The sequence below is a fragment of the Fusarium musae genome, chromosome 4, assembly GCF_019915245.1.
Source record: "Fusarium musae strain F31 chromosome 4, whole genome shotgun sequence".
Taxonomy (NCBI): Eukaryota; Fungi; Ascomycota; class Sordariomycetes; order Hypocreales; family Nectriaceae; genus Fusarium; species Fusarium musae.
This window is the reverse complement of record NC_058390.1, coordinates 2,233,815-2,253,891: the sequence shown is the minus strand read 5'-3', so window position 1 is coordinate 2,253,891 and position 20,077 is coordinate 2,233,815. Positions and strand designations below refer to the sequence as shown.

General features: G+C 43.5%; 5 protein-coding genes across 5 annotated transcripts; 3 read left to right on the top strand and 2 right to left on the bottom strand.

Moving 5' to 3' along the window:
- Nucleotides 1–10,765: 10,765 nt before the first annotated feature.
- Nucleotides 10,766–11,500, bottom strand: J7337_005638 (uncharacterized protein; the record flags this gene model as incomplete). The annotated part of the gene is made up of 1 exon (XM_044823313.1): nt 10,766–11,500. One exon carries the CDS (start codon nt 11,498–11,500, stop codon nt 10,766–10,768), a length of 735 nt encoding a protein of 244 aa, XP_044681804.1.
- A 585-nt stretch (nt 11,501–12,085) lies between these two features.
- On the top strand, nt 12,086–13,485 carry J7337_005637 (uncharacterized protein; the record flags this gene model as incomplete). Its single annotated transcript, XM_044823312.1, has 2 exons — nt 12,086–12,124; nt 12,148–13,485. 2 exons carry the CDS (start codon nt 12,086–12,088, stop codon nt 13,483–13,485), a joined length of 1,377 nt encoding a protein of 458 aa, XP_044681803.1.
- A 197-nt stretch (nt 13,486–13,682) lies between these two features.
- ATG5 (autophagy protein 5) lies at nt 13,683–14,566 on the bottom strand (the record flags this gene model as incomplete). The annotated part of the gene is made up of 2 exons (XM_044823311.1): nt 13,683–14,141; nt 14,258–14,566. 2 exons carry the CDS (start codon nt 14,564–14,566, stop codon nt 13,683–13,685), a joined length of 768 nt encoding a protein of 255 aa, XP_044681802.1.
- A 1,450-nt stretch (nt 14,567–16,016) lies between these two features.
- Nucleotides 16,017–16,603, top strand: J7337_005635 (uncharacterized protein; the record flags this gene model as incomplete). The annotated part of the gene is made up of 2 exons (XM_044823310.1): nt 16,017–16,289; nt 16,367–16,603. 2 exons carry the CDS (start codon nt 16,017–16,019, stop codon nt 16,601–16,603), a joined length of 510 nt encoding a protein of 169 aa, XP_044681801.1.
- A 2,052-nt stretch (nt 16,604–18,655) lies between these two features.
- Nucleotides 18,656–19,810, top strand: J7337_005634 (uncharacterized protein; the record flags this gene model as incomplete). Its single annotated transcript, XM_044823309.1, has 2 exons — nt 18,656–19,587; nt 19,651–19,810. The coding sequence occupies 2 exons, from the start codon at nt 18,656–18,658 to the stop codon at nt 19,808–19,810; spliced, it is 1,092 nt and encodes a 363-aa protein (XP_044681800.1).
- Between the last annotated feature and the right edge of the window lie 267 nt (nt 19,811–20,077).

Sequence of the window (20,077 nt, the reverse complement as noted above, 5' to 3'; positions counted from 1 at the left end):
ATGAATACTTGGTCACGATGAAGCGACGGCCGTCACCGCTTCTTGCTTGTGCCCTTCACCTATTGATGTATGTACAAGTATGGATGGATGGATGGATACGGTGAATCTCTTCCTCGGTCAGTGGATCCATCTATCGTCACAGGTAGATTTATTATTACAGTCCGCAGGGGTTATAAATGTGCATTTCCGCGATTTAAATAGGTATTTTTGCCACAATAGAATTAAAGAAGACTAATAAGAGGTAATTATTCTTATATATAGATAGAGATAATACTGGAGTAATTAGTATAGATTAGCTATTAAGAATAACTAATCTAAGTACTTGTAATAATATTTATAACCCCTGCGGACTGTATAGGTACGCATAGGGCACGGTGCACCTAAAACTGACTTTCTCTATAGAAACATAGGTAGGTACCTATAGAGGAAGGATTTAAAAGTCCTCGCTTACTAAAAGGGATTAGCAACTACCCTTATAAGCCTTAATAAAGTATTACTATTAAATTTATTAGCCCTCTTCTCTAAGCGATTTTCTTATAATTTTAACTTTCTTTAACTTATAAAAATAGTATTACTAGATATTATAACTTAAGTAATAATTATAATACTAAAAGCTTTTATAATTAAAAAGAAATCTATACTTAAAATCTATAAAATAATAAAAATCCTTAAATATATAATTAATAATATATATATATAAGTAAAGGAATATAACTTTAATTTTAAAAAGTATCATTTTTTACTTATTAATACTTAGCTTAAAGATAAAGCTTACTTAAAAAGGCCTTTTAAATATATACTTAAAGTAAGTACTTTAATTATTAATAAAGTTAATAAAAATTAATTTAGTAAAAAAAAGACTATTATTAATATTATTAATAAGCTTAATACTAAAAGTATTAATATTTTAAAAATAATAATTTTAAGATTTTTAAAAATATTAAAATATAAGAAAATAAAGCTAATAAAAAAGCTAGGATTAATAATAATAATAAAAAAAGAGTAATTTACTTAATATTTTATAGCCTTAACTTAATAATAATTAATAAATAAGACTTAAATATTTTAATAATAGCTATAAAAGTATTAATTATAAAGTCTTTAGCTAGACTAAAATCTTAATAAACTTAATTAATAAAGTTACCTTTAGGCTATAGTATTTTAAGTAACTTTAATTAAAATAAATATATTACCTAACTAGCTAAAAAGCTATAAAACTTAATTAATAAGGTCTATAACTCCCCTATCCCTAGTTTAATTACTGTTTTATTATTAATTTTACTTTATTTACAGTTTAGATATAAGGGCAGTTAGTTATATGCCTAGGCATATATATTTAATTAATAAAGTTATTATTAACTTTAGGTTAATTTAACTTCTGCTAACTAACCTACTTAAAAGTTAACCTTATTCTTTTAATTCTAACTTTAATAGAACCTTTAGTCTAACCCTGCTATTACCCTGCTTTTACTTAACTCTATTTATAGATATGCTTTAATTTTATATAATTAAAAAGATATAGTATAGATAATTAGCCTTAATAATTATATTCTTAAGTTACTCTTTATATAAAGCTAAACCTATTAATATAGTAAGGAAAGCTATCTTTTTTATATTAAGAGGCAGGCTTTCTTTTATAGCCTTTTTTAGCTTATTTAATCTAGCTAGCTCCCTAGCTAGCTAAACTAGATAAATAAGATAACTTAAGTAAACTAGATCTATATAACTAATTAAATTAATTAAAGTATAGTTAAAAATAGCTATCTTAACTAAGCTAGATAGGCTTTTAGATAAGAAGTTCTTCTTAATAGCTATAGCTATTATATAAAGCTTATAATAATCTTTACTATTAGCCTAGCTTAATATTAATTTAATTATAGTAATAAGGTTATAGTTAGTTATATAATAGCTTTAATTAGGCTTTAGGCTTTTATATATAGTAGGTATTTTACTAGTAGCTATAATTAATATTAGTAACTGTAATTAATAAGGAAAGTTAGATTAGTAAATATACTTAAGTATAATAAGTATACTAAGCCTGGTATTAGGGGTAAAGGAAGAAGGTTAATATAGCTACTAAAGGACCTACAGGTAGTACTTATATTACTTAGTTAAAGTAGTAATTGCACTACTTAAAGTAAATAAACCTTAATTAATATTAATTCCTATAATTCTAGCCTACTATAGGGGCCTTACTATTTAAGCTATTATATAAAAAGTTAAAAGCTTAATAGCCCTAAATAAGGCTAATAGTAACTAAAAAAAAAAAAAAATAACTTTTCTATAACTTTAACCTTTTTTAATCTATCTATTACTTAATAAAGTTATTATAATAATTATAAAATTATTAAAGAATTAACTAAGCCTAAGTTATTTATAAGTTCTTTACTTTAATTATATTAAATTAATACTACTAACTTTAATTATAATTAAAATATTAAACCTAAATAGCCTATAACTTTAAACTATTAATTAATTAAATATATAATCTTTACTTTTACCTAGCTATAGCTAAAAGATTAGTAATAATAATATTATAAACCTTATTTAAAGTATAACTCTAAAAGCTAGAATATAAATATAAAAGTTAGTAAAAAAAGTATTTATAATTAGCTATAATAGTTAAATAAATAAGTAGTTATTTAGCTTAATTAAATTTAAGTATAAAATACTTTATTACTTAAACCTTAATTCTAATACTATTTAAAGTTAATACTAAAATAAGATACTATTTTTAAGTATTAAGTAATAATATACTAATACCTTAAGCTTAATAAATACTTAAATTATTAAATTAAAGGCCTATTATAGCCTTTAGATTATAATAATTATTAATCTTATAATTATAATCCTTATAAACTTAAAAGTATACTTTCTATAAGTAATATTTAAAGTTTATATATAATAGAATTACTTAAAAAATTCTATTAAAGTTAATTTTATAAAATAAAAAAGATTTTATATATAAAAAAGAGTTTTATTTAAAAGTTAAAAAAGCCTTTTAGTAAGTAAATAAAGCTATAATTAATTAAATAGAATTTACCTAATTAAGTATATTTACCTTATAAAATAATAACTAATACTAAGGTAATAAATAGTAATATTAATAGTAAACTTACTTAATATATTACTTATAAAAATTAAACCTTTAAAAATTAAAAAAATATAATTTAATTAAATAAAATCTTTATTATCTTTTTATATTAATATAATAGCTATTATATTTAAAGGCTTTTATATAAGTAATTTCTTTATAACTATATTTATAAGAAATAAAAAGGCTTTAGTAAGTTTATATTTTAAAATACTTTTTTTTATAATAAAAAGGGTTTTTATTATTACTAGTTTTTAAAAACTATAAAAAAAAAGTAAAAAGTAAAAAAAGCTTTAAAGATTATAAATATAAAACTTAAATTAAAAAAAAAAAAAGTAAAAATTAAAAAATAATATAAAAAAACTAAGTCTTTAAAACCTATTAAAAAAAAAACTTAAATAATAATTTAAAAAAAAGATTAATAAGCTATTATAAAAAAGGAAAAAAAGAAATATTAATTAATAATAATATTAAAAAAAGATTTTTATTTTAAAAATAATTTTTTTTATAAAAAAATATATAAAAAAAAGGCTATAGATTATTATTTAAAAAGATTAAGCTTTTACTTATAAATATTATATTTAATAAGCTATATATAATATTATAAATATTTAATAACTTTTTTAATATTTAAATTTACGAAATCTAAATATAATAAAAGTAACTTAACTATAAATAAAAAGATATATAATAAAAAAAGATATTTTAAAAAATAAAAAAAAAACTATTTATAGGTAATAAAATAAGTAAAAAGAGCTTTTATAAGCTAAAATTAAAGTATAAATTAAGAAAATACTTATATATATAAAAAAAATTATTAAATTAAAAGGTAGAAATAAGTATAAAGAAAGCAGGGGTTTTTTAATATAAAATCTATTAAAATTAAATACCTAATTATTTACCTTACTTTTCCTAATTTTAGCGCAAGTAAGGACTTTTAAATCCTTCCTCTGTACTTGCATCTTATACGTGATTATGCGCTATCTTGCCCTAATGTTCTTTCAAATTCGATCGTCCCGAAATGCTTGTAGGGTGCCCATGTGGTTAGACAAGCAGTCAATATCACTTATTTATCAAGGACCATCCGTCCCCCTTAGCCACAAAAAAAGCTTCTGGAACATCGGGTTGTCTTATCTCCCTCCACCAAGGCCCCATTAGCATGCAACTGGGGGACGGATACATATAGTTAGCTAATGGACACTTCGCCGGTTGTCCGATACTACTGGAAAAGGCAATTGGCCTGTAGGAAGAGCAGTGTCCCATAGTTTCCTGCATATAAGGTGCATGAGGCTACCTACATACATCTCCCGCTAAGTTTTTTGGGTGTTTCTTTTGGGGCATCCCTGACTGTACGCGGATTAATCAAGGGAGGACGCGATGAACAGATACATGTTACCGCCGACTCAAAGGCGCGCTGAATCTGACTCGCCGAACGATTCAAGACCGCTTGCTCCGTAATAGCCTCGACCTGGTTGTCAAATCGGCCGAGGGGATCGCATGTATGTACGGAGTACTGTACATCTGGAGAGAATCATCCCACAGCCAAGCAGGCAGGTATGTATGTACTATGTATCTCTACCTGTACCTTGCATGGCACCGCGCCTGGCTGGGATTGATCCCCTTCCTTACTGTAACGTCGCCTGCTAGCATTCATGGATAGTACTTTCGTCAGTGAGCCTGTCGGGCATTCATACCCAACATTTGCCTCTTGTCAAACAAGACACAGATTCGATCTCGAACCGAAAAAGACATACAGTACTCCATACACATCCAGGGAGCACTGCCGTCTCCATGCTTCCAAACCCAATTGTGGCCAACATGGAGAAGGGTGTGTGCTTATACATGGTTTGACTCGATGGAATGGTTTTTCTTGAATGCCACTACTCCGTATTTTGTGTTACGATCCCTCTATTGAGATGTCACACCGGCTTTTCTGCCTGTCTTCGGCTTGACATCCGCTTGTAATCGCCAATTGGCCCAGCCCTGCTTCTCAAGTAATATATCAAGTTCATGTCATGGTCAAACCATTGATCTGAGGATTTGATATTCTTGGCTGTGCTGTGCTACCTTTGTAGCATCGATCTCAACATCCATTGCTCAAAGCTCGGGCGACGTCAGAGGCGTGGCAATAATCAGAGCGATGGATACATAGCCCACAGAGCAGCGAAATACTTAATACAGTAGCTACGTTAACTACGGATACCTGGCATACAGGTTACAATTATTACTGGTTACCAAGGTTGCTGGCAATTTGCCATCAACCCAGTCGTTGGCGAGCTCAGGTGTCAAACCCTGGCTGAAAACGGTGAGAGACGACCTCTCTTCAGAGCTTTCCAGATCGCCGGGACGACGCTAATGGATCAACTCCCTCGGGGTTCGTCTGGCAACGTTGGCGTCGCTGAATGCGACGTCATGTGTGTGCGAAGGCAGTGAAGCGATGCAGGGGGATCGCTCCAGACATGGGTAACCGTATGAGAGAGTCCCAACACTGCTGAGCGGACATGAAATGTTACTGTTAGTCAGTAGGTCTAAACCGGTGACGTCCCTACTGCAGACACTCACACTCTAGGCATGTACATACCTTGGGTACTGTAAGGTTTGAGAGGCGGTGCGGTAAAAGGTATGGTACGGCACCATAGGCGTATGTACAGTACTGTACATAAGTAGACGTGGGCGTAGTCTACAATGAGACAAGCCACCCACACACCGACAGACCACGACGGGCACCGACAACATGGAACTGGGTCAAGCTGACCTCTCAGAGCCGTCACCGACTACACAGCAGCAGGGGGTCGTAAACGACTGGGAGAAAAAGCAAAAAGGCCACGGCAACGAGTCAGTCGCGGCTCGTCGGCGTCCCCAAGTGACCCGGAGGTCAAACACACACAATTCACAACTTGGAAAGTTTAACAAGGGGCTCGGAGCCGCCTGCGGGCCGGTGCGGACGCGGAATCGGCTTATTCACTTTCCGTCCGTACGCTACCCAAGTACATACATACAAAGTAGTGGACTGGACTGAAGGCATCGTATCGTATCGTATCGTATCGTAATATCGTAGATGCTCGTGGTGATGGAGCAGCGCTAGAACAAAATAAGTGCAAGATGGTGACCTCCAGTCACGTTGGATCTAAAAGTATCCGTATTCCACCTTATCAAGGGCCAGATCTTTCTTCTGACGACAGGCCACACTTAGTTATTCGTATGCTTATTTAGCACTTCTCAATCTCCCTCTCTCTCCCTCTCTCCCTTACGCCGGTTGGAATAAGCTAGTCAGTCTAGCCGTTTCGTGAAGCTCGTTCATTTCTATGTACGACAGAGTAACATGGAGATACAGATTACAGTTGATCCTCCCACAAACTTAATGACACCTCGCTTATTTCTATGTGTTATTCTTGGTTGCCCTGAAACCTTCTTGGAGCTTTGCTGCCCTTGCTTGAAACTCAGCAAAGCAGGGGGCAGCCAATTCTTGAATCGAATCGAGACCCATTCAACCCGCTGAGGGCTGAGACACTGCAGGTGCCGTGTCCATGTCGTCGGTGACAGTAGAAGCCGTCGCTTCAGCATGTCATCGTCTCGTCTTCCTTGCTCGGCCACCAGGCCCAAGATGGCTCTGCGCCGTGATTGTATCCAACAGTGTTCACCAGTCACCAGTTGTTCCTCTTGGCGGGTAAACAAGCCTGAATCGTACAAGTAATTGGGGGTAACATTGGGGGGGGGGGGGGCGGGGGCTACAACAACACGAGCTGTGTGTCTGTCTGTTCTTGATGTTGATGGCCCCCATAATAATTCTTTTACCCAAGTCTACGTTGTTACCCTACATTTCAGAGCTACGACATAGATTCGCAAACCCATACCTATTCCAGTGATAGTAGCTATTAGCCGCCTTGCACCGTCTTTTCTTCGTTGTTCTAGAAGACGCACTTTTATGACCTATCGACTCTGTTCAGCTCCCCCGAATACAGTCAGTCCTGGCGTGTGTTGACGCCGCTATTTACCAGCCGGGCATCAAGCCCGACTCCGCACAACCCAGCTTGTACATGGAATTCTTGTCAACATTGACCCAACTTCCATTATGATCAGTGATTCCTTCAGATACATCCATTTGGGCATGGCAATAGCAAGCCCAGTTCTCAAGTACGTATGTAGTATTGAGTTGGCTTACTCCAAGCGCTGAAATATCAATGGCTGAAATGAATGCCCTTGCCCAGATCCCAATATCCGACATACGACATACGGAACGTGATAACAAGTTTATTACGGAGTACCCTAAGCAATATGCAGGTTACCAATTGCAAGTATATCATTACAATACTAGGGCTGAGTTGCTTTCTACACATACAACCCAACGAGGTCATGTTCGTGTGACAATATGTAACTACCTAACCGGAGCTTCAAATCATGGTGGAAATGGAGCTCATAATCCGAAAGCGTCAACGGAGTTTCCTGTGCCGTTGGTCGATTTCCTTGCTAGGGACCCTCAACACTCATTAGAGTCAAATAAGACGAAACCATGCCACTATAATAGACGGGTGCTATCAGCCCAGGTACCCGACGCCACGCCTATGGAGGGGGACAGATCAGTCAGTACTGGGACGCGGATCTCAATCGCCATCTCTCTGGCTACGGCATTTGATATTTCCTGACTGACAAGCATATGTATCATCATCATCCGCACCGTGTTACTGCAAGTCACGAGAGACAATTTGCACACCGATGCGGGGAAAGTCTTTTGTTGGCACCAGTCACAAAAGTTGCAGAGCAGGGTTCTGATAATGCCCGCGGTGAGGGCCTGCCTGTTGATGTATGAGTTCCAAGTACTGCAGTAGTTACTGTGTTCTGTACGGATACAGCATATCGCGTTGTTATGATCAGCAACCACATGACCCTGAGATAATGCCCAACACATGCAAACTGATGCCAGTAGAGGTGCAATAGCGCGGGATGAGAGATTGATATCAGGCCATCTAAAAGGGTCCGAGCGGTGACCAAGGTCAAGATCGTTTTTATCAACCATATCAACCAAAGCAAATCAACACATGAGGGCTGGCACTCGCTGCTGAATCCTGATGTCTTTACTTCATGAGCAGATTTTGCAACGATTTGCTCCAGTGTGTGCCTCTCGGCGTGTTCGTGTTCAACAACGAGACAGATAGCAAGAGTAAGAGTAAGATGAGATGAGATGCCATATCGGTCCACACAGACCACGCGACGACGTGGCTAGGCCAAGGTTGCAGCGCCAGATTGATCGTATGTATGCGACCTTGTTTCGGCCGCCTTTTGTTTCCTGCCATTTAACTCGTCGCAGCTATACGAAGTCCTGGCGATGGTATCTGTACCACCCATTTCAACGTCCCGAGCCTGCTGAGCGAATAGCTACAGCACAATTGAGCAATGTTCATGGTATGGTTTACACATACACATACACATACATACATGGTCAAGGATCTCGGATCAGGTCGCGTGGCGCGCCAGCAGCCCACAACGCGGCTGTTTTCACCGTTTCCGGTTATGTCGCTGAACCTAGTGCCACGAACCGAGATTGAAGAGACCCTGATGATATGATAGCGATAGCACCCCTAGGCACTCTGTCGCAAGCCATTCGTGTGATCCGAAGTCATAGTGAAAGCAACGTTCTGCTGATGGCCTCTAGATGATTGGTGTTTATCTTGCTGAATGGATTGAGGCTTGCTAGCTGATACACGCAGTGCACGCACCAGTTCCAGTTCCAGTTCCAGTTCCAGAGTCCTTAGCATCTAATACACATGAAAAGAAAACTTTGTGTCGATCATGAGCTGGAGGGGTTGGAAAGTGTAATAACTCTCTGAGGACCTTGGCCTAGAAGCTTTGCTGGGGCATGAGCGGATAATGAGCCGGTCTTTTGTTCACCACGATGTATATCATCATATCGAGATTGAGAGACAGCATAGCCTCGCGAAACCTTCTCGGAGATAACCTGTGGCAACTAGACTCGACCTCGACAGCCCGATGATACAGTCCGCAGGGGTATCAAATGTGCATTTCTGCGATTTTTTAGGTATTTTTTGCTACAACGGAATTAATAACACTAATAAGATATTATATATTCAGTATATCTATAGAGATAATACTGGACTAATCTATAAGCAGATCAGTTAAGATTGGCTATAAAAATCCTTAGTTAGAAGTACCGATTTTACATTTGATCCCCCTGGGGGCTGTATCGCTCCTTTAAGGTCAATGCTACATCATCATCGTCAAGCGTTGAAATCGCCGACAAAAGGTCCGTGCCAGGCACTCTGAAAGCTGAGGCTTGCTTCGTTCCATAGACCGTTCTTGGCCGAGACGGAAGTAAATTGCCTCTGTTTGTTTCACGTTCAGGGTCAAGATGACCTGCTTCTTCGGTCTATAAGTTCAAGAGTTAATTTGGCTGTACTATGTACAACAACTGCGGCCGCTGAGTACAACAACAATAACGGCACAAAGATGTCGTTGGCAGTCGGTCCTTTTGCTCCATTGATTTCAATTGGCGGTTGTGACCGGAGGTTAGGAAACAATCGGTGACGACGACCTGCTGGTACATGTGTCGAATTTCACAGCAGGGATACTTTGTTCCAGTAATGTGAACCGATCGTCGAGATGTCTTGAGAAGATTGACCGACTTCCATTTTCTGAAACGGAAAATTCGTTTCTGGGGGGCCAATTCTACCAGTGTGATGACTGCCAAGCTGTTCCCCCGGGCTTCAGGCTGAACTGTAGGTCTGGGGATGAGCCGACAGCATCTGGTAGATCTGGTATGAAAAGGGAAGTTTCATGAATAGGCAGCAACCAAAGAAAATGAAAGCTACAATTGCGTTACCCAGGAATCCGGTTCATCCCAACAAGCCCAGTCAGGCTGGAATACGATTATGATTCTTGTATCTCGTAACTGACAGAGCTAGACTATTGTTACTGGAAAGCTCGAACCTGCAAGGCAAAGGTCGAAATAACGAATCTGCTCCTGATATCTATTTCTCTTTCGGAGTTTCGCACCTGTCCTGGCCTGGGCTGCGTGGGTGACATAGTTGTGTGACAGTTGTGATTAAAGACTTCCTTAATGTCACCCATCCGTCGTCTCGTACTTCGGGGCCATTTTGCCTCTTCAAACAAGGTCCCTTTGCACAAGGCGGTTCCTCGGCGCGAAGATGCGACTCGGCCGTATGATGATCCTGTTTGTGAATGCTCATCGCCTTCCCAATGCGAGCTGTTGACGTTATATTTTGTGTAACCAAACTGATGCTACCTGCCCATGCCGCCATAGTTACACAGCTATAGGTAGGTAAGAAGGGAAGTTGATAAACCAGCCCCATGTTTCGTGTCTTTGGCTGACAATTGACGCGAAGTATATGCCAGCTGTTGGTATGTTTATTCCACCACTGAGGTTCAGTGACTGCAGAGTGCACAGCTTTTCGGTTCGTGGGTCAGAGTTTTTGGTATGATCCGAGCTTCAAGCTCAGACTTGTAAAGCCATCCATTATCCATATTTGCCAGTTGTCTGGCGCAACAGATGATACTATCTGAAGATGGGTTCCCTGGCGGGGTTTGTCGTCCAAGCAAACTCCCCCCTTGCGAGAGCTTGGACAGACAGTATGCAAATGATGGTCCACGTCGATCCTCAAGCTGTACAGTCGTTCAATGCTGGAATATTACCCCGTGTCATTCAACATCACTTGCGCCAGTCTTTCTCCGCTTAGGACGTCCCCGCAAGGAGATGTCGTGATGCCCAACGAGCCGGGTCTCATCTTGGACTGGCTCGGATGCATCAACAGGGCCGTCATCTGCACCTTCAGTGAAGACTAGGTCGCCTCGTCGACCAAGGACCTCCTTGCCAGCTTCTTCTAAGAGGATACCAAACGCCAAGAGAGCTGTCTCATCCATGCTCCGTTCAGTAATGTTTCGGCTATCCGGAGGTTGGCGCTCGCGGTTTCTGACGCTGTAAAAAGCACTGGTATAAGCGTGAATGGCTTTGAGGAGGTCACTATCTGGCAGGACACCCTGCCCCCCACAGGGCAGGTCGTGTTCATGAGCGTAGTAGATGTCGTGCTCCAAGTAACGCACGGGTGCATCTTTCCGCCTGAATAGAATTTCGTCAGGAGCCAAGGGGATATCTTTTGTGGAGTATCTGATTGCCTTGGGGTGACGAGCTGTATACTGTAACTCTTCCGGTTCCGTTACGGGACCTTGGTCATATGAGACTTTGCCTGATTTTTGTGAGCTTTGAATCGGACGATCACGGGAGAGCAAGATACCTGCTACAGCATCATAGACAGTTGCATGTCTGCGTTTTGATCGCTTATTAGGATCCTGCTCGGTAGCCACAGAATCTCGTTTGGACGAGACGCCACTTTGATACAATGGTGCTATACGTGAATCGCTCTTTGAGATGTCCATGATGTGCAATGAAAAGCTATTGGAGGTTGATGTTTAATCTGTTGCTCTCTACTGTTTCAGGGTGAAAAAGGTGTTGAGATTCTCAGACGCTCGAGATGTGCGCGCAGAAGCATTGTTTGTTGCGCAATATCGAGGATGTTGACTGAGGCGGAATGGAAGATCTGAGCGGAATGGATAGTGAGTCTGAAAGGCTTGATAGGCAGTCCGGTGCTCACTGTCAATGTTAAGTTGAGGCTACTAGACCTTGATGAAGATGGAAAGTTTGGATATCTACCTTAGGTAGTTCAATTGTGGGGTAGCTGCAGACATACCTACCTAGGGTAGGTGCCTAGAAGTACCTGGGTACCTCAGGTAGTGAGGTCCTTTGCAAGTTCAACAAGCACGTCTTGCATCTGACATCACCACCGGCTCCAGGCTGAAACCACATTCCATAGGCTGCAAGATTGTGACATTACTGCCATTATTCACTCCTTTACATTGTTTTGGTTTATACTTCAACTTGTGATATTGTCTTTAAACTGTCATCGTCTTGGCACAGATGAATGCAGTCCAACCTTCTCGCTCGTGAAACGGGCGATCTCCGCCATGAAGACTTTACTCGGTCCATCACTTCTGAACTCTTACGTTCCTTTGCGCCGGCTCCTCAGCACCGCTTCAATGGTGAAAGAACGTCCAAGCATAGCCCTGCAGATATAGACGAGCGTGCGCACAATATAAGAGCACATGGCGCGGGCGTTAATACACTCGCCCTTGAGAAGTTCGATGGACGTATCCTTCTCTCTGGGGGAGCCGAAGGAGGCATCAAGGTCTGGAACTTGGAAGACGCTGGAAATCCCAACAAGTTGCACACTTTCCGCCCCGTGAGCAGCATCGCCAGGTCTACGAGAGAGGAGTCTTCCCCCGGGCATAGTCACGGTGTCACTCATGTTGCCTTTTATCCTTTCGATCCGGATGCTTTTCTTTCAAGTTCTTACGACAAGAAGCTGAAGCTATGGGCGACTCAGCGTTGCACTCTGTCGGCCACCTTCGACCTGAACGCAACTATTTACTCCCACTCCACAAGCCCTGTAGCAGATCATCTTATTGTGGCGTGTGCCACGCAGAACCCAGCAGTTCGTCTGGTGGATTTGAAATCAGGGTCTGCTGTACAAGCTCTTGTAGCGCATGGCGGCCCTGTTTTGTCAACTGCATGGAGTCCGCGCCACGAGCATATTCTTGTCAGTGGCCATGCAGATGGGAAAGTCAGAATATGGGATATTCGTCGTTCTGGTGGTGTTGTGGCACTGCTCGACCAGGAAGACTCGCTGGGTATCGTTCACAAAATGAAGCATCTCAGTGCCGCAGGGGTGGATTCCAGCCAGATCCCACACTTCCGTAACTCGGCACAGGCGCACGATGATGCAGTGAATGGCTTGCAGTGGACTGACGATGGGAAATACATCATCTCAGCTGGTCTCGACCGTCGCATTCGTGTTTGGGACGCTGCCACGGGGGCCAATACTCTCGCCAGTTTTGGCTCCCTTATTCAGAACCAACACGCCAAGACAGCAAGTATTTTGGTTTCTCCGGCGCATCTCACAAGTGGCAATAATCTTCTCTTCTGGCCAAATGATCAGGAAATTCTTATCCTCGATCTTCACGATGGCCATGTTGTGACACGGCTCCGGAGCCCTGGTGTGACGAACCCTATAGGGCCACGAGGGGGCGAGATGGGAAGAAACAGGATCACGAGTATAGTTTGGCGCGCATCAGGGGGGACGGGACGCCCAGTTGGTCCTACTATGGGTGGCGGCAACTCGGTTGGGGCCGTATATAGCTCCCATATGGACGGGAAAATTCGAGCTTGGTCACCCCAAATACCTGGGCCTGAGGATGTAGCTGCGGAAGAGGAGACGCATGAGGCAGAGGAGGCTAAACAGAAGAAGAGAAAGGCTGTCGACGATGCATATAGAAGTCTTATGGGCAAGAAGATCACCTTTACGTAGTGTAGTTATCATGTCCGAGCCTGGAGCTTGAGCCTGTATGTGTTAGTAAATTCCCAGATATTGATTGGATCGAAGACGCAGTCTATCATGTCGCAAGTACGGTTCTGGAAGCCAGTGTTATACGCTGCAGAGCCAATGATAAGGACAGTCCCTAACGCCAACCATATGCCCTATTCGCTAAATGAGCCCAGTATCCATCACAGCACAATAACAACCAGGCATATCCATCCGTCGGGGTATGAGGCTTCCCGCATCAGTTCCTCTATGGGTGCATCAAATGGCACCCCAGCTCCGTGCATCACCACCTTGGCGAGAATAGGATCTCGGCTATTTGGGAACAGCTCTGGCAACATCTCTTTGAGAGCCTGACCCAAGATTTTAGGGCGGCGGTCTGAATTTGTCGCTGGTACAAGAGACTGGATGACTTTGAAGGTGGCCTGCTCGGAAGACGCTTGTGACGGCGAGTCCGAGGCGGTGGTGGGGATGTAGACGCGAATAGGGACATGTTTGAGTGCTGTTGGTGCGTTGAGTAGATGGCTATTGATACGGTTGAAGGATGATTGGTCATTGTCAATGACAGCGTTCCAAAGTTGGGTGGTGTTGTCTTTTGACATTTTCATGATTTGGTTTGCATTGCCATTGCGGATGAAGTCAGCCTAAGCGAGTCAGCTCTGCGTTGTCTTGAGATGAGCAGTTCCAGATCTCCGATGCGAACATACACACCGAGAGTATGTATCTGGCTGCAGGCTCGCATGTGGCATATGAAACTCACCTCTTTCACGCAGTTGAGAAAGGTATCCGCAATGTCCCAGCCTACTCCATCGTTCACGGTCAACCTCCACGGCAGGCGGGGTTGATACAGGTCTACCAGCAATCCCACAGCCAGGTTCCTCAACTGCACATCTTCAAAGTGGAAGCTGGAGCAGGGCGAGTTAAAGAAAATCGACAGTCTCGGGATGAGAAGAGCCAGGTAGCTGAAGCGCGGAATACTAGTGATGAAAGGCGTTGTCGGTGAGGCGGGATGAGTAATGTGCAGTGGAATCCGGGCGTTCCATAAAGCTTGTGGGATGGAAGAGGACATTATGGCGAGAGCATGGTGAGGGGAGTGAGATGTTGTGATGCTCGGTGAAAGTGTCGGTTTGGTGAGTCAAATCATAATATGTCTGCGACGTTCGGTGCCTACCTCAGGTAGGCATGCGTAGGGTAGGACTCGCTCATGTGATTATTAAGCAGGCGACCTACTATGATCCCTTTCAGTCACTTTGAGTTGTGAATAACCTGCGAATAGGTGAAAAGTGATGGCAAGTGATCAGTGGTGACATCGTTCTTAGATAGAAACGGTTTGCAAGTTCAGCCGTTTGTATAACCCCAAGTCTAAAGCCTTCGTGATTGTTCTTGGTAGAACCGCTTTGAGTGGTGCAAGCAAGCAGGCATATGACTGATGGTTAAAATCCCGAATGGTTTGGTCGCCCAGGTCAAACAAAGTGAAACCTACTCTAGAGTTTCGGTTCATGATATATCCATTTATCTCATTAAAGTGTGAGAGAAAGCAAGCACAGCCCATGTATCCTCTCTCAGTGTCGCTTCATTACACAGCCAGGTTGGTTGTTAGCACATTTCGGTGTAGGTAGCAGTGCCCAATCATGCTGGAAAACTACAAGCCTCATATCTGTCGTCATCTCGTCACGAAGGAAGAAGCATTCGGAATGTTAAAGTACAGGAGACAGGCTTATGGTTCTGTTCAAACAGCGTCACATCGTATACTCGTTGTTCAGCTATGTTAAGTCCAAGCGCTACCGATCAGCAACAAACTTTTGAAAGTCATGATCGTTTCGTCAGCCTAGAGGTTGCATGAGGTTAGGCAACGTCAAGGTTCTACTAAATCACAAAATTCTGGTTTATTCATGAGGTCGTCACGAAATAAGAGCCTTGGACGATGCAAGCGGCTCAAGGGTAGCCTCCTTGGCATGATGCGTGGCACGATTGGTGGCATCTCGGCACCTGAAGCTATGATTTCTTCCAAGACTCAGAAGCTCAGTAATTGTCCAGTCGGGTCAAAAGGAGAAGGGTTAAAAGGCCTTGGCCTGCGACATCATTTTTGTTTCAGAACAGAGAAGGGGTCCTTGTCGGGCTGCGATACAAGGTGAGGACTATCGAATGGCAGATGTTCACGCTCACCACACCTTAGCTGAAGCCTGGTCCGCATGACCTCATCTGGCAACTCGTTGTGCTGGTGACCTGTTATGAGCCACGGTAGACGTGTCAAAGAGCTTCAGGACCAAGGAAACGGTCTCAAACAGGCTTCGTTGGATTTTCCCTTTTTTTTTTGAGGGAGGGGCGTCATCGTCATGTGGTAGAGAGACCCGTGAGTTGTATTGCTGGATATCTACTTGTAGTATCTAGATAAATAACGAGCCTCGTCCCAAGGCTGTTGCTTGTAAGGAGAAGACAGACAGATAAAACAGTTTAAATCTCAACTTTGAACGGAGTACCACAGCCCTACTACACCAAACCTCTCCTGCAAAGTAGCCATGGCTCTCGATCGTGTCGTCAGCTTGATCCTGCGTGCTGCAGAGCTGGTATTTGCAGCCATCGTTGCAGGCGTTAATGGCGAATACCTGCACAATGTCCGCGGCGCAAGCTCCTGGCAGCTCGGCCGATTCATCTACACCGAAGTCGTTGCCGCGCTGGGAATATTGTTCTCTCTGCTGCTCCTCATTCCATTTTCGAGCACTTTCGTTCACTGGCCTCTGGACATCTTCATGTCCATCAACTGGTGGATTGTCTTTGGTCTGCTTGTCGATGTAAGTCACAACCTTGTTTGATACTCTACTCTACTCTACTCTCGGTAGTTGTGCATGCACTAACGGCACTCAAAAAGCTCATTGGAAATTCTTGCGGCCGTGTATTCGACTGGGACAACGTGCATCCAGTTCACGGAGATCAGTGTGGGAAGACCAAGGCCGTGATCGCCTTTAGCTTCCTCTCGGCACTTCTCTGGCTTGTTTCGGCTCTCGTAGGCTTCTTCTGGGTGCGCCGACGTGAGCGTACTGTTGCTCGTGCTGAGGCGGCTCACCACAACCGCCGCCGGGGCCCCTGGTTCCGCAGCCGTGTCTAAGAGCAGATGCAGGTAGGCGTGAAGCACTCCAGCTCTGCTGAAGAACCTCTGGGAGGGTAGGGTAGTTGCTGGCTACTGCTACTTAGTGAGGAAGAGGAAGAGGACGATCTCAGTTGGCGATTTGTTGGTCTTGGCGACATGATTGGATTGCGTGGAACATTCCGAAATGCCGTGTCGGGTGGGAACTAATACGTGAGATGTGGATGGATGATTTCCTTGTTTTGCTTTTTGTTGTCATTTGAGTTGGAACTTGGCGTTGGACGAGGCAAAGCAAGCAACGTGAAGCTGACGGGGGCGGATCTGGATATCCTTCGATACGATTGACGGTCACATCAAGTCCTTACTGTGCTTATTTACCTAGGCTGGAATTAATTAATGTATACTTTGCTGCTATTTTTGTCTCGTCTATATACGGAGTATGCACTACCTACTCCGTACTACCTAATCGATCAACGTGGGTGGATGAGATTTGAAACTTGTAATAGTTGGATGCTCTTGATGTATTTCGACGTCATTTGTGCGAACGCAAAGAATATTTCAAATATGAAACAATGGGGAACAGTGTCATGATCTGCAACTCAAAATGGACAAGGGAATCTGATTTGAAGTCCCTGATGATGTCTGTTTTCCATATTTGTACGCGCAGCACAGTATACAGTCACCTGTACCGTACAGTCCATTTATGAGATGGGTGAGATTTGGTCACAAGCACCGTTTGATCTTCCTCTGGTCGACCTAATTATCATGCAGGAGATGTGCCTAACCGCGTCAACTGTTACTGTCCGTCTTGTTTCCATGATCATCGAGATCTACAACCAGAGATAACTCCTAGTCCCGTCCTAGGCACAGGGGCAGAGTACGAGGTTAACTACCTACCTATGTACCTACAAGCCTGCACCGCCTGCGAAAACACAAGCCACCATGGCATGCATTCCGCACAACAGGGCTTCCTTAGTCTGCGCGACTCAGGGCTGGATATTCCCGTCACTGTGGGACCTCGTGATCCTGGTTTTTAGCCGTGTTGCGTTGCAGAGGTTCTAGACCGGCCATGGCCAGAAGAAGAGCTCTTGGCCCAGCAGATTCAAGGCCTGGAGAGGCATCAATGTTGTCATAAGTCGATTTCTTTGTCTCGTTGGCCGGAAAAACGGCCTTTCTCTTGGCGTCATTTTGCTTAGGTTGCCTGGTCTGGCCTGGCCTTGGTGGCTAGTCGGACGGTGGACCTGCTGCCAACTTTGAGACTGTGAGCGCGGGGTAGCTTGGTTTGAGAACTGGGGGGGGGGGGGGGGGGGGGGGGGCCTCTCTGGACAAAAAACATCAGGGCTCGCTTCCACTGTGAACCACGCTAAAAGTGTCGCTAGATTTCGCCGTTTTCTGTCACCTTCTGGGGTAGCTGACGCCACGCACTACAGCCATGATACACGCCACAGGCCCTAGCTTTGCATCATCTTCTTGTAGATCTCACTTTCAAGCCACGGAGCCTCTTCGTCATTCTCTTTCACATCCCGTCTCCTGCTCCACAACATGAGCTTGGCGCATTGGAAGAGCAAGAAATCCCATGTTCGATGCTTGCTACCTTTGTTGTTTTCTTTCTCATGTGCTTCTGCCCTACGAGTCGTCAACGTCATATCTCGCGTGGCATGACGCTAGATTGTCCATGCAACAAGCCTTCACCAATCGTCGCCAAGCTCAGGGCTAGACTTCTCCAAAGATCGGGGGTAAATGCTATGACGCAAAGTGAGGTCGGTGGAAGGGAGAGGAGAGGAGAGGAGAGGAGAGGGGAGAGGAACGAGGAGATAGGTCGAGATCTGAGGATCGAAAGAGCTTGGGCCTGCCAGGTTTGCTGAGGATGGCATCGAGATTGAGGCTCCGGGATGACAATCTGCAACTATATAAGATTCATGATGTCTCTCCTCGGAACTGTTCTTTCTTCTCATCATCAAACAACAGCATTCAAAGATACCCAAAGCATCTTCACTTCAACTCAACTCCCACACACACCATCTTCAAGATACCCAACCCCTTCAAAGCAACAACCCAAAAACTACATTCATCATGTCTGGTCTCATCAACAAGGTCAAGGACGCTATCCACTCCGACAAGGACAAGTCCCACGAGCAGCCTACTGGAACTCACGGCGGCCATTCGTCCCGTGCTGCCAACGCTGCTGATCCTCGATATGATTCGGATAGAGACCATCGTGCGAACCCTGGCACCACAACCACTGGTGGCCTGGGATCTTCCACCCACAACGCTGGCACAGCTGATGGCTTGACTGGAGGCACCTACTCCGAGAACATGCCTGGCCATACTACTGCCGGACGCACTGAGAACCTGCCTGGTCAGACCACTGCTGGCGGCATCGGCTCTCATTCTTCAGGTCTTCCCGAGGGAACCACGGGGCCCCACGGAAGCCGCCTTGCCAACGCGGCAGACCCTAAGGTGGACAGTGATCTTGACGGTTCTCGACGTGTTGGTGGCTCCAATACTTATGGACAAACTACTACTGGAGCTTCGGGTCTTTCAAGCCACGGTGCTGGTGCTCATGGTGGCATTGGAGGCACATCTGCTGGTTACAGCACTGGTCCTGGAAACACTGTTGGTCCCCATTCCAGTGATATGGCCAACAAACTTGATCCCAAGGTGGACAGCGATCTTGATGGATCCCGAAGACTTGGTGGTTCTAACACCCACGGTAGCCAGGGCGGTCTCGGCGGCGGCTCTGGCACTTACAGCCAGACTACTACTGGCACTTCAGGCTTCTCCAGCCATGGTGCTGGTGCACACGGCCCCACTGGCACCCACACCTCCGGCTTGGGCGGAACTGGCTCCACCGGTACATACGGTTCTACCGGCACCGGACCCGGCCCTGCTCCTAACACCGCTGGCCCCCATTCTAGTGATTTGGCCAACAAACTTGATCCAAAGGTGGATAGCGACCTTGACGGTAGCAAAACTCTTGGCAAAGACAAGACTTTCCAGCAGTCGTAAGTCCACCTCCGACGATCTCGAAGCTTGGGACGTTTCTCATTACTGGCGTCCCGTTACAGAAACAGCAACTATGGTCAAAAAGATCCCACCGATGCTGCCCAGGTTCCTCCTTCTGTTTTACAGAAACACGTTCCTTCTGAGATCGCTCACGATGATCCTCATAGTGACCACAGTCGACGACACAGCAGCACCCACCAGGAGACTCACCGGGGTCTGTAAATAGGAACCGAGGGCTTAATGATGATTTATGGATATGTACAGCAGCATTTCTTTAATGATTATTAATGAATTATCTTACATGACAAAGCGTGATCGTGTGACTTGCAGAGCCAGTGATGTAATTGGATTAAGAAGTGTATGCAATTGACTATGGACTGACTTGTCGATAAGAGAATCGGACAAGAAGTTGAAGAGTATTTTATATCATGCGAATGATGGCCAAGAGTACCTAGCTTAGTGCCTTTCAAACTAACGCATATTCAAATT